The 12,570-nt window shown below is 40.8% G+C and overlaps 1 protein-coding gene across 1 annotated transcript in view; it reads left to right on the top strand.

Moving 5' to 3' along the window:
• LOC149410426 (ovochymase-like) overlaps positions 1-12,570 on the top strand; it is an 83,346-nt gene that overhangs the window by 58,633 nt on the left and 12,143 nt on the right. The window contains exons 11-15 of the mRNA XM_089648618.1: positions 422-624; positions 1,321-1,395; positions 2,721-2,854; positions 5,157-5,272; positions 11,556-11,705. Of these exons, the coding sequence (XP_089504744.1) occupies positions 422-624; positions 1,321-1,395; positions 2,721-2,854; positions 5,157-5,272; positions 11,556-11,705 (678 nt within the window). The remainder of the gene's footprint in view (positions 1-421; positions 625-1,320; positions 1,396-2,720; positions 2,855-5,156; positions 5,273-11,555; positions 11,706-12,570) is intronic.

The following is a 12,570-nucleotide window of genomic DNA, read 5'->3' as shown; positions in this document are numbered from 1 at the left end:
TAGTTGATACAGCCTTGGCAATAGATTGTTCAGAACTTGGAAATGTTGATACAAAATGGGACTAATTGTGAGAAATTAATATGTGTAATCAAGATATTGGTTTGAATATATCACTTGAGGGCATCTTCCAACAGAGTCTTGACAGAGCGTGTTAATTTAAATAATGACGACGAAACCTAATTTGTGGGTTCTATAAATTGGGGGACCTTGGTGCCTTATTTCGCAGTCAGACAATGGATAGAAGCATTGTTTTTTTAAAATCTTTTGTTTGTATTATATTATATCTACTTTCGAAACGAGGCGACAGCATCAGATGAAGAGTTGCTTATGAAATTACCCTGTTGGGCCTAATTCGTAAGACAGAGTTGATATATCGATGGATGAGGATGAGAATGATGATGGTTATTTAATTCTTCCCCAGCTCTAACTGTGCCTTGCCAAGCTACCCAGCCCACGGCAAGTTCAAAGTGGCGGGCCCTGACAAGGATCTGCTGCCTGGAACCATCGTGAATGAGTACACTTTCCTCACCTACTCTTGCGACACTAATTACGACCCTTCAACAACGAATCTACAAGCCACTTGCGATGGAGGAAAGTGGAACAATCCACCTCCACTTTGCAAAAGTAAGATATAAGTAATCATATTACAATATTAAGGCTTTCAGGTTTTTTTAATATTCATATGAGTTTATTTACACTAGTACAATTTACATGATTATTCTGCACTTTTTGATTTATACCGTTCAAAGGAAACCGCTCGTTCCCCCGTCTAGTTTTGCAAAGAACTGCCTTGTTCCGTTTACCAAAGATATGAAGTAATTCTTATCGTAATTTAACTACTGAGTAGTGTCCTATCTGATCAATACAGAAAAAATATCATAAAATATTTGAAGTCTAAGTAAGACGAAAGTGTTTCAGCCGAGCTACAAACTTAATATAGAGGGTACCTAATAGTAACTTAACCGATGATGGGCACTGTAATGCTATCCGAAACGTTGACTAAAGAAGGAGGTAGCGCAACACGGCATAATACCCCCAAAATAAACTTCTATAATTAAATAACAATTGAATTTTAATTCTACTCAAGGGAAACGATAGGAAAATGCATTAATAATGTGAGCCGATTCGTAGTAAAGATTAATCTAAAACAGTGATTTGACGTTAAGCTTCGCCTTAAGTTTTATGTCCAAATGTTAATGACGTGTAAAATACTAACTTCTTTGTGGCTGAAGTTTAACTGCGATACCCCAGTTACACAATTACGTCAGGAACCCCAACTACTTTCTTCAATCCTCCTCTAATGATTTCGTTTGTTTTAAGTTACAGACAAAACTTGCCCACCGCTACCGGAAGGTGCCGTCACCGCTCAGAAGTCTGGACAGAAAGCTTGGGATAGTAAGTCTGTCTACATATATCCTACTGAAACTAACATAGATGTTATGCATTTTAAATTTGGGAGGCGGCTCTGGGTACCGCCGCCCGGGAAACCATTTATTGAATAACAAACACCTTTGCCGCAAGTCACCCCAAGTGGTTCGCTACGTTTCGTGATTTATCAGGGCGGCCCGGGTTCACATCGGGAGAGGTGTGTTCGGGACCAGCTGCTTGACATGCCAGATCGGGAGAGGCTTGTTTGGGGAGACGCTTTGACCTCTCCATCTGATCTTTCGGCACATCGCCTTGGGCTGCAGTGGAAGGGAACTATTCATTCGTCCGCCACTGATACCTTTTTAATAATAATAATAATAATAAGTGTTTTATTATCTTTTTTTTGTGAAGCAAATAGATATAATGATATCCTCACTGGGATCTCCCGTGCTGAGGATTTCATTTACATATTATGTATAATTTAATTATAAATTATACCTTTATTTATTTTACCTTTCCAGAACTTCTTCTCCTTTCTTTCCTTAAAAATACCCTTCACACAGCATCCCCAAAGATGAAATTGGCCCTGGGGGAACTTATTTTTCTCAGGGCACCCTGTGTGGGGTTAATGTAAAAAAAATTAAAACTTTTAAATCAATCAAAAAAAAACGACAAATTCTCCAATACCATTGTGACGAAAAACGATTACTATGACCAAGGGTACAAATAAAATAAGGTTATCTTAGCCCTTTTAATATCTCAGTTCTTCCTCAGGAATATGAAGAAATAAATTAATATCTCTTGGTCTTGTGAAATAAATAACTTTGCATTTTGCATATCGCCTGTGAAGGATATTCCTCATGGCGCCTATTTTTTCTGCTAATTCTTATTCCACCGATAAGTGTGTAAATATAATGATATAACCCGTTTTGGCTGGTTTGCTTGGACTGCGATTCATTATTATTGTTTAATGTTATCTTTATATTTATGCATACTACACTATCAATTATTATTTGAAAAAATAAATAAAGGTGTGTGTGGTTTTTACTTGCAAATAAATAATAGCCTCTTTAGGCATAAAATTAATACAAATCGAAATATGTAAGCAAAAATTTTTATATCAAATAATTAGGAATAATCAAGCTCAAAATATGGTCTTTATGACTAAATAAAATGGGGATGATGAAAGGGTTAAATGGATATAATTTTGTAATTTTGTATTGGCGATATACTTGAAATACATAAAATAGGTTTAAAACTATTTTTGTTTAAATAATTATTACAATTAACGTTGTTTCAAAAGCTATTCCTTTGGAAAGGAAAAGCATAAGTGATTTTATGCATGATTTCAGAATGCATAGAGCTGGCAGAGTCAGTGTATCCTTGCGACAAATCCACCGGGATGCGCCGCTATTCCTGTGCCCACGTGGCCACCCCCCTCATCGTGGGAGGAGTGCTGGCGAGTCCCGGGGAGTTCCCGCATATGGTTTGTCTCTACCCATCTATTAGTTATGTGGTGACACGCCACTGGTCACACGCGCAGCCAACGCACTTTTCCCGGGCAATCATATACTCTTGCATCATGACAGCCGGAAATACATAAGCATCTAGACATCGCTACTAGACAGCCCTTGATAAGATGAATCAGCACTTCTCAAGTTACGTATTGTCTGGATCGTACTTGTTTTTCCTTGCGTTGTCTACGAGATTTTCTAGACGGCCTTCGCCTATAAACCGCTCATGCGTTGAGTGCATTTAATTTTAATTATAATCACAATTATGAACACCAAGAGTCCCTACAGTAATTGAGTTATTACCTATTTACGGCGTTTGATTTTGTTTAATCCCGATTGACCAAATCCTAGGACAGATCCTTTTTTTAGAACTTGTGAAGAATGCCTTAGTAGGTGTAGCGGCAAGATACTAAACTAATACCTAGTGCAACCTAGAACGTTCGAAAATTGAGAAATTCCAGATGACGAAGAGGAAAAATCGCTCTGTCTGGTTTGTGTTTTTAACACGGGCAGGCCCCCTCTATCTACCCAGTCGGCCAGAGAGACCTGCCGGCAGGTTTTTCAAGGCAACCCCCAAGCATACACTCAAAAAATAACGGCACACGCTGGCCCCACCGAAGCGAGACATCAAGTCCTGTCCTATACTGAATATGAGGTATGAAGCGGATGCTTCCTGCGAGGTTCTGCCCCGTGGACCCAAAGGAGTCCCCAAGTCCTCCCGGCGCTCACCAACTCAAATATTGAACGAAGACAGGGACTGTCTTCTACACCATCTCCGCAACAGCAGCCCCGCCCCGAGGACGCACTGACTCGAGGACCACGAATCCCAATGCCCCCGCCCCATTACCCGGCGCCACCGAGATGCCCGAGCTCATTGCAGGCCCCCCGCCATTCCCCGCCAGGCCCAGCCTTGGCACACCAGGCGCCCCCGAGACCGCAGAAGCAAGGAGATGTGACCCCTTTTCTTATCACATCGACACTCCCGTTGTGATATTTATTTTATCGTTCATCCACTCTATTTTTCCAACCCCCAGCCTCCTAATCTCTTTCTTAATCTTCTTTCCTACATAATACATTAGCCTTGCATCATTTTTTGATTGTCCCTTTTGAGATACATCGAACAAGGATAAGCCACACAAGTGCTTCAATGTTGAATATTCATTAATACTCTTGAGGCAAAATAACTGGTGGTGGAAGATACTCTCAGTATCTCCTTGTTGTTGTAAGGCCACCATTCAGAATTGAAACGTTTATTAAAATGTTAAGCCGTATTTGGTGACCAGATAATAGTCAGGTACTCCACCACCTTCCTCTTCCCTATCTACTTCCCCTCCCCACTGTCTTCAGCCTCACAACATGCCCCGCATGGGGATGCCTCAGTCTCACTAGCTCCAGACGGTCATGCAGTGACTTTTTAACTAAAAATATTGAAAGTCAAAAGGTTACAGTCACAGTTATGGTCGGGTTAGGTGGTTACATTTAATTTTAACAATATTTTTTACTTAAAATAATGTCAGGAGGTCTAGCACGGACGACCGATAAAGCCCAATACGATATTCCATCATCTACAGTCAGTTAGCGATGTTTGCGAGCACGGTCAACGATTGATAAGAAATATTCCGATCGACGAAAGATATAATTTAGTGCGGCCTCAATAGTATCAGATAAGCTTCGGTTAATTGTCAAAAATGTCACCATGAACAAGCTCATTTGCAGCTCTGCAGAGCTCAGGCACGGAGGATCGACCTATTACATGATCACAACCGTGGAATAAATTAATGTGAATATAACTTCATATTCATATTTCGAGTGAATCCAGAATCTGGCAGACTGTGGCCCCAATCTGGGCTTTTCTTATGTTCCAGAATCTCAGGTTTAAACTGTTATAACAGTTGTGTGTTGCATAGGAATACTGTCTATCAAGCTTAGCGAATGCATTCAAAATAAATTGTCCCATATAACATTGCAATTAGCATAGTTCTAGGACTGGTCCTAGACTGGTGATTGCTTCCAGCAGCACAAACTAATAGAGTGGAATCGCAGTTTCTCGACACCAGTTAAGCTAATCAATCTACCCAACCAATATGACTAACCAATCTATGACAATATGTTTAGTAACACTTTTTATAAAAGAGGATAGTTTTCAGGTTTGCCAGACGTATCTAATAAAGTGTCCTATAAAGGGTTAACGCCATGTATAATAATCGATAACCAGCTTTGTTTCTAACCCAAAAGGAAGTTGGTATTATTTATTCAATATTTTTTTACTTTCAGGCTCTAATTGGTACAAAAGGACTGGATGATTCGATCGAGTTGAAGTGCGGGGGAACTTTGGTCAGTGAACGCTGGGTTCTTACAGTGGCTAGCTGCATCTATATATTGAAAAAAGAGTAAGTTTTTAAAATATATGTACATACTTATACGTAGTGTCACTGGCAGTCATTCTGGACACGCATGTTCCTCGACATCGGGTAGTGATAGTGTTTTCCGAAATGTTTAGTAACATTTTGGAATCAGTCCTGCCTAGATCCAACAACCATTTTGTCACTCTTAGACCAAAGGATGACAATTCACACAGTTTCAGCTGAGAGGGGATTTTATTATATATTTTAGGACCGAGATATGAGAACATTTTTTGATAAGCCGCTCTGTTGCTTGTTGGAACGGAAAAGTCATTTCTTCCCTTACTTCTGGTTTGATGTTTGTGTTCGGCTGTTTTCATTTTGTTTTTATTTTTATGAACATGGATTACTATTTTTTTATATTGCACTCTCGGACATCTAGTGAAAATTCCTTAAAGAGAGCGTCGCTCGAATATCTGAAAGGTTTCTTCATAATAACAAGTAAAATAGATTTCTGTGTCTTCAATAACGGGTTTAATGTTGTTCTTCCTATACTCCCACACCCAATGTAACCGTAGGTTATGATTGAGTTACACAGCCCGTAGTACCTATATGTGTTTTAAGTCTTGTTTTTTTTAAATTTCCCGTAATTAAATAAATATGTGAATCAGTGTGCCCACTCTTTTAGCTACATTTTCTATCTGGTTCTTCCATTTGAGGTTATTATCAACTCTAACAACTAAATATTTAATAAATTTAACACACTCGAGGGCTTCACACTTACATGGAGAGTTATTATTTCCAAAGTTACAGTTAATTTTATGTATTGTAAGGTGATGAGGTGTTTGGGGTTGCCCTGCAATAGTAAAACTGAATGTTAGGAATTTGGTTCGTTTAATGTAAGCAAATTGCTGTTCAGCCATTGTTTAACTCTGTTTATACCGGTGTTAGCAAGGTGATGTGTTTCCTTCCAATTGTCTCCTTCAAACAATATAACGGTATTGTATCGAACGTGAAAACAAGATTTATTGCATTTGACTCTATTGCAACTAAGGATGAACACCTGGCAAGTTTGATGACCCCTTTTTCCAAGAAATAATGTTTACGAGTTGAAAAATGCACCACAATTATCGGTTACTAACGAATCGGGCCGGAGAAGAATCAAAATATTGACAAACCAGTCGCTGTGCGAAATTATTATTCTCACCTAAAAACACCTGCGTCTGAAACGAAAACAAGTTGTGGTAACGATATTGACGTGACAAGAGGGCTTGCTAGAGAAGTTATAAATAGCTAAAAACACTACAATATTCCGCAGTCAAATTTCAAAAATTAACACGAGTGGACGGAACACCTTAAACAGTTAAAACGCGATCTGTTAATTATAATTATAAATTCCTGAGTGTTAACTGAAATCTGAAGTCGCTTCTGTTCCTCCATCACGGCACAATCATTTTAAAGATTACAACTATTTCTAACGAGCTGTTTACGGCCGGCACTTTATCAGCTGAGTCAGACGCATCACTCATCATTACAAGAATGGGGCGTCTCCGTGTGCCGGCTCTAATAATCAAACGACTGAACTGCCCACTGCCGGTGATCACCTAGAGGCTGGCCAATCCCTGCTACATTGATGCTGACAACCTAAAGGCTGACAAATACCTGCTGACTACCGACTGAACTGCCCACTGCCGGTGATCACCTAGAGGCTGGCCAATTCCTGCTGCATTGATGCCGACAACCTAGATTTTGACAAATACCTGCTGGCTACCGACTGAACTGCCCACTGCCGGTGATCACCTAGAGGCTGGCCAATCCCTGCTACATTGATGCCGACAACCTAGATTCTGGTGAATTCCTCCTTGCCACCGACTGAACCAGTCACAGATGCTGACAACCTAAAAGCTGACGAATACCTGCTGGCTACCGACTGAACTGCCCACTGCCGGTGATCACCTAGAGGCTGGCTAATCCCTGCTGCATTGATGCCGACAACCTAGATTTTGACAAATACCTGCTGGCTACCGACTGAACTGCCCACTGCCGGTGATCACCTAGAGGCTGGCCAATCCCTGCTACATTGATGCCGACAACCTAGATTCTGATGAATTCCTCCTTGCTACCGACTGAACCAGCCACAGATGCGGACAACCTAAAGGCTGACGAATACCTGCTGGCTACCGACTGAACTGCCCACTGCCGGTGATCACCTAGAGGCTGGCCAATTCCTGCTGCATTGATGCCGACAACCTAGATTTTGACAAATACCTGCTGGCTACCGACTGAACTGCCCACTGCCGGTGATCACCTAGAGGCTGGCCAATCCCTGCTACATTGATGCCGACAACCTAGATTCTGATGAATTCCTCCTTGCTACCGACTGAACCAGCCACAGATGCGGACAACCTAAAGGCTGACGAATACCTGCTGGCTACCGACTGAACTGCCCACTGCCGGTGATCACCTAGAGGCTGGCCAATCCCTGCTACATTGATGCCGACAACCTAGATTCTGATGAATTCCTCCTTGCTACCGACTGAACCAGCCACAGATGCGGACAACCTAAAGGCTGACGAATACCTGCTGGCTACCGACTGAACTGCCCACTGCCGGTGATCACCTAGAGGCTGGCCAATCCCTGCTACATTGATGCCGACAACCTAGATTCTGATGAATTCCTCCTTGCTACCGACTGAACCAGCCACAGATGCGGACAACCTAAAGGCTGACGAATACCTGCTGGCTACCGACTGAACTGCCCACTGCCGGTGATCACCTAGAGGCTGGCCAATCCCTGCTACATTGATGCCGACAACCTAGATTCTGATGAATTCCTCCTTGCTACCGACTGAACCAGCCACAGATGCGGACAACCTAAAGGCTGACGAATACCTGCTGGCTACCGACTGAACTGCCCACTGCCGGTGATCACCTAGAGGCTGGCCAATCCCTGCTACATTGATGCCGACAACCTAGATTCTGGTGAATTCCTCCTTGCCACCGACTGAACCAGTCACAGATGCTGACAACCTAAAAGCTGACGAATACCTGCTGGCTACCGACTGAACTGCCCACTGCCGGTGATCACCTAGAGGCTGGCTAATTCCTGCTGCATTGATGCCGACAACCTAGATTTTGACAAATACCTGCTGGCTACCGACTGAACTGCCCACTGCCGGTGATCACCTAGAGGCTGGCCAATCCCTGCTACATTGATGCCGACAACCTAGATTCTGATGAATTCCTCCTTGCTACCGACTGAACCAGCCACAGATGCGGACAACCTAAAGGCTGACGAATACCTGCTGGCTACCGACTGAACTGCCCACTGCCGGTGATTACCTAGAGGCTGGCCAATCCCTGCTGTATTGATGCTGAAAACCTAGAAGCCGGCTAATTCTTCCTGGCTACCAACTGAATTAGCCATTGATACTGAAACCCTAGAAGCCGGCCAATTCTTCCTGGCTACCAACTAAATTGGCCATTGATGCTGAAAACCTAGAAGCCGGCCAATTCTTCCTGGCTACCAACTGAATTAGCCATTGATGCTGATAACCTAGAAGCCGGCCAATTCTTCCTGGCTACCAACTGAATTAGCCATTCATGCTGATAACCTAGGGGCTGACCAATTCTTCCTGGCTACCAAATAAATCGTTCATTGATGCTGAAAACCTAGAAGCCGGCCAATTCTTCCTGGCTACCAATTGAATTAGCCATTGATGCTGAACACCTTAAGGCTGGCCAATTCTTCCTGGTTACCGACTAAATTAGCCAATGATGCTGACAACCTAGAAGCTGGCCGATTCCTGCTGGCTACCAATTGAACTGGCCACTGCTGCAGCAGTCGCCCATGCCATTTACTGTATCGTATGGCGCGATGATGCACAATGTGCTCCAATCTGAAATTATCGCTGAAAGGATTCCGGTTGTATCAGTTTTCTATCTGTGTTTTAAATCCCAGTTGTATTGAAATACATATAACTATTTCTTGTGAATTGGGCTGGCTGTAAAAAATAGGAAGTACCTATAAGCTACACCTCTTTATACGTTCTGTATACCAAAACAAAACTTGTAATTAAAATGTGAATTTTGATTCGAATCGTCTTTCTTTTATGATGGTTTGGATAGAACACCTCACGGTGTTTTACTTAAATCATTACCCATGTTGAGGACTGATGTGTGCCGGTGCTTATTATTTACAGTCTTTTCTTGTGCTGGCAAACACGTCCCGTACAGGTATCATCTGCGAATGTAATAATTTTCCCACCTCTATGTTGATTACACAGTTCGTTAATATATATAATGAAGAGAAGAGGACCTAGTATACTCATTGTAGTATACTCATTACTCGAGCCGTTATGTTTGTACCTGACCTGGAGGCTAATGCTGAACATACACTGCTGAAGCAGCTGTTAACTACTAAATTTCCCTTTTAACCACTAGAGCAATGGGGTATTTATTAAATAAATGCTTAGAGTGATCGAGATTTCCAGGCATTCGGTTTTGAATTCGGCCGCGCTTATTCAAAAAATCATACCTCCAAATACTAATACAGAAACATATAAACCGCTTAATGTGGTTTAACGCCAATGAATCCACCTGTATTAATAAGGAAACATATAAACCGCTTAATATGGTTTAACGCCAATGAATTCACCTGTATTAATAAGGAAACATGTACTGGACGGGAGTCCGCACAAGACTGTAGATTTAGGCGCCGGGTCCAAACCGTGTCTTCAACCGATGAGAATGCTCCTTTACGGCCGATGACGATGACAGTAGTATATTTGATGATGAAATCTGCCTCCCGCACCCAGGCTTGGTGAATGTTGGGCACTGGGTGTGCTGTTGTCTCTGCTCGCTTCTGGTGTTGGCGGTTTTCCAAAGGAGGGCCGGTTGGTCTTGAAGAGGTAACACCAGAAGATCTTGGAGCAGAAGACTCGGCGAGGTGAGGCAGATGTTGGGCAGGAGTCACTTGTAGATAAATAAAACGCTTGGTTTCGGTGGTTAAGATGAACTGATTTATTTTTAATTATGTGGCTGCTTATATTTAATTAGCCTGACTCGCGCCCGACATTGGGCTAGGAGCCCAAAAGTGGTGGGGGGTTGTACCCGCGCCAACAATGCGTTTATAGCCTCCGACAAAATGTTGCATATTCATTTTGTCGATAGCAATGGTGATAGTAGTCGCTTAAATTTGCGAGTTAGAAAAGATTTTGAGCGCTTACATGAATGACAATTACATAGTTTAAATGCATAGTAGTTATAAGAATGTGTATCTTGACAACTAGATTTTTTGTTTGTCAAGATACGACAAAAAATAAGAAATGTTTGTAAAATAAATGTGTAAAAATGATCTCAAGCGATCAAATTTGTAAAACATGTTAAGTTAGTATTTTTCCGAGGTCCCCCGTAACATAGCGCTCAGAAAGAGATAAGATTCACTATGCTACGAGGTTCCTGGATTTTTGTACACGCAAAAAAGGTAAAAAATATTGTTCAAAAATGGGTTTACATATGGGTGAAAAACAGCTTTTTTAATATCTCCTCAGCGGTAGTATATCGAAAATAGTGTTTATTTGACTACCGCCGAGGGGATGAACAAGTAAAATATACATATTTGCAATGTTTAAAAATTGATTTTTCCTAGTAATTTTTACATGGAAAAAATGCTGGACATCGATCTACGCGGCAGGTAAGCCGGCGACGCGGTATCGATGCCGTTCGTAGACAAAGTTTTCAAGCGGCCTGGGCCGAAAATTGGACAAAATGGCCAGTGGCGGGGAGTGGTGATTTTGCCAGTGGCGTGGGGTAGGCACATTTTATAAAAGTAAAACAATTTTATGAAATTAAATAATGTGGTCAACTACGTCCGTTACAAAACATATAAACCGCTTAATGTGGTTTAAAGCCAATGAATCCAACTATATTTCATCGTTTATAATTTTTTTATAAACTTTATAATTTAGCTGTTTACATGAATTTCAGTTCTATACCGAAGAGCCTAAATATGAGTAGCCATCAATTGACTGGATAAATTCTATTGATACATTCTATTCTCTTCTGGATTTATTCCCGTAATCAATATCTGCGAAAAATTGGTTCTTTCACCGAAATACAAGTTTGGCTCCGCTTATCGGGCGGAATATCAATAAAGGCCTGGATCTGAATATGAACAATGGAAAGTACTTGCTAATATAAGTCAACCTAAATTAGCTAAGTTTTCTTCTCAAGCGACAAGCTGTTTAACCCTGATAGTTTAATATCATCCATGTATCCAACGTGGTTCATATACACTCAGCTACCTGACCACCAACTCGTTACTTTGCAGAGGAAAAGAAGGTCACGTCAGACTGGGCGCAACTGACATCATTCCAGAGAAACCAGAAGACACCTATAGAATTATCCACGAAGTTATACACCCTGGCCACACAGGGGTCTCAAAATACAACGATGTTGCTTTAGTGATGCTAAACCGAGAGTAAGTCTTTATCCCTTCTAAAACTAATTAACTTATTTGTAATCGCCATTCTTGCTGAAAATTAACTTGGTATTTGGAGCACCGAGCTTTCCCGACCGAATAAACTGTGTGTAGTGAGTGAAGTGCGCCCGGGGATATTTTTGCCGTGCATCAGCTGTGTGTATTTTCGTAATAACTTCTTTTGTAAAATGGTATTTTTTGTAAATTGTACTATCTTACCAGATAATTTATTTATGTATTTAAAAACATTTTATATATCTACCATAATAATTTTCCCCAGAATAGCAACTTGTTTTCAGAGAAATTGTTTTTCCCATCATATTATATACAAACGTTAAATAAAGAAATATAAAGATGTTTTTAAGCGTTTATTTTCATACAGCTAAATAAGCGTCTTTCACAATGAATCTAAAAAAAATAGAGAAATGTGACAAAAGGAAGATAGTTATTAGGATGCAATTAATTATTTTCTTGCCAAGCGAATAAAATATATTTTAGTATGCTATGCTATACTAAATTCCACAACATTAAAGTATATTTTTATAGGCAAGGCTGCCGTTCAACGGATATATTCTTACATCGCCGACAGACAATTCTGGCGCACAAGCGGTTAAGTGCGCTCGACGAATCTAGAGAATTAATGCTTAATCGAAATTAATGCTTGATCGAAATTAATGCTAATTCGAAATTAATGCTTAATCGAAATTAATGTCATTAATTGAAAAATTATTCAGAGATCAAACGTAAGAAAATTATTATTTCCACATTAACTTAATGCAGCCTTTAGTGACTTTTCTTAAAATTTTATGCAGTTATACTGACATACAATTTATTCGGCAACAAGGTTATGCATTATATGACTAAA

This window comes from Hesperophylax consimilis, chromosome 28 (genome assembly GCF_061612785.1).
Source record: "Hesperophylax consimilis isolate HC1 chromosome 28, BYU_Hcon_1.0, whole genome shotgun sequence".
NCBI lineage: Eukaryota > Metazoa > Arthropoda > Insecta > Trichoptera > Limnephilidae > Hesperophylax > Hesperophylax consimilis.
Note: the sequence above shows the minus strand (reverse complement) of the source record. Positions and strands in the feature narration are given on the sequence as shown.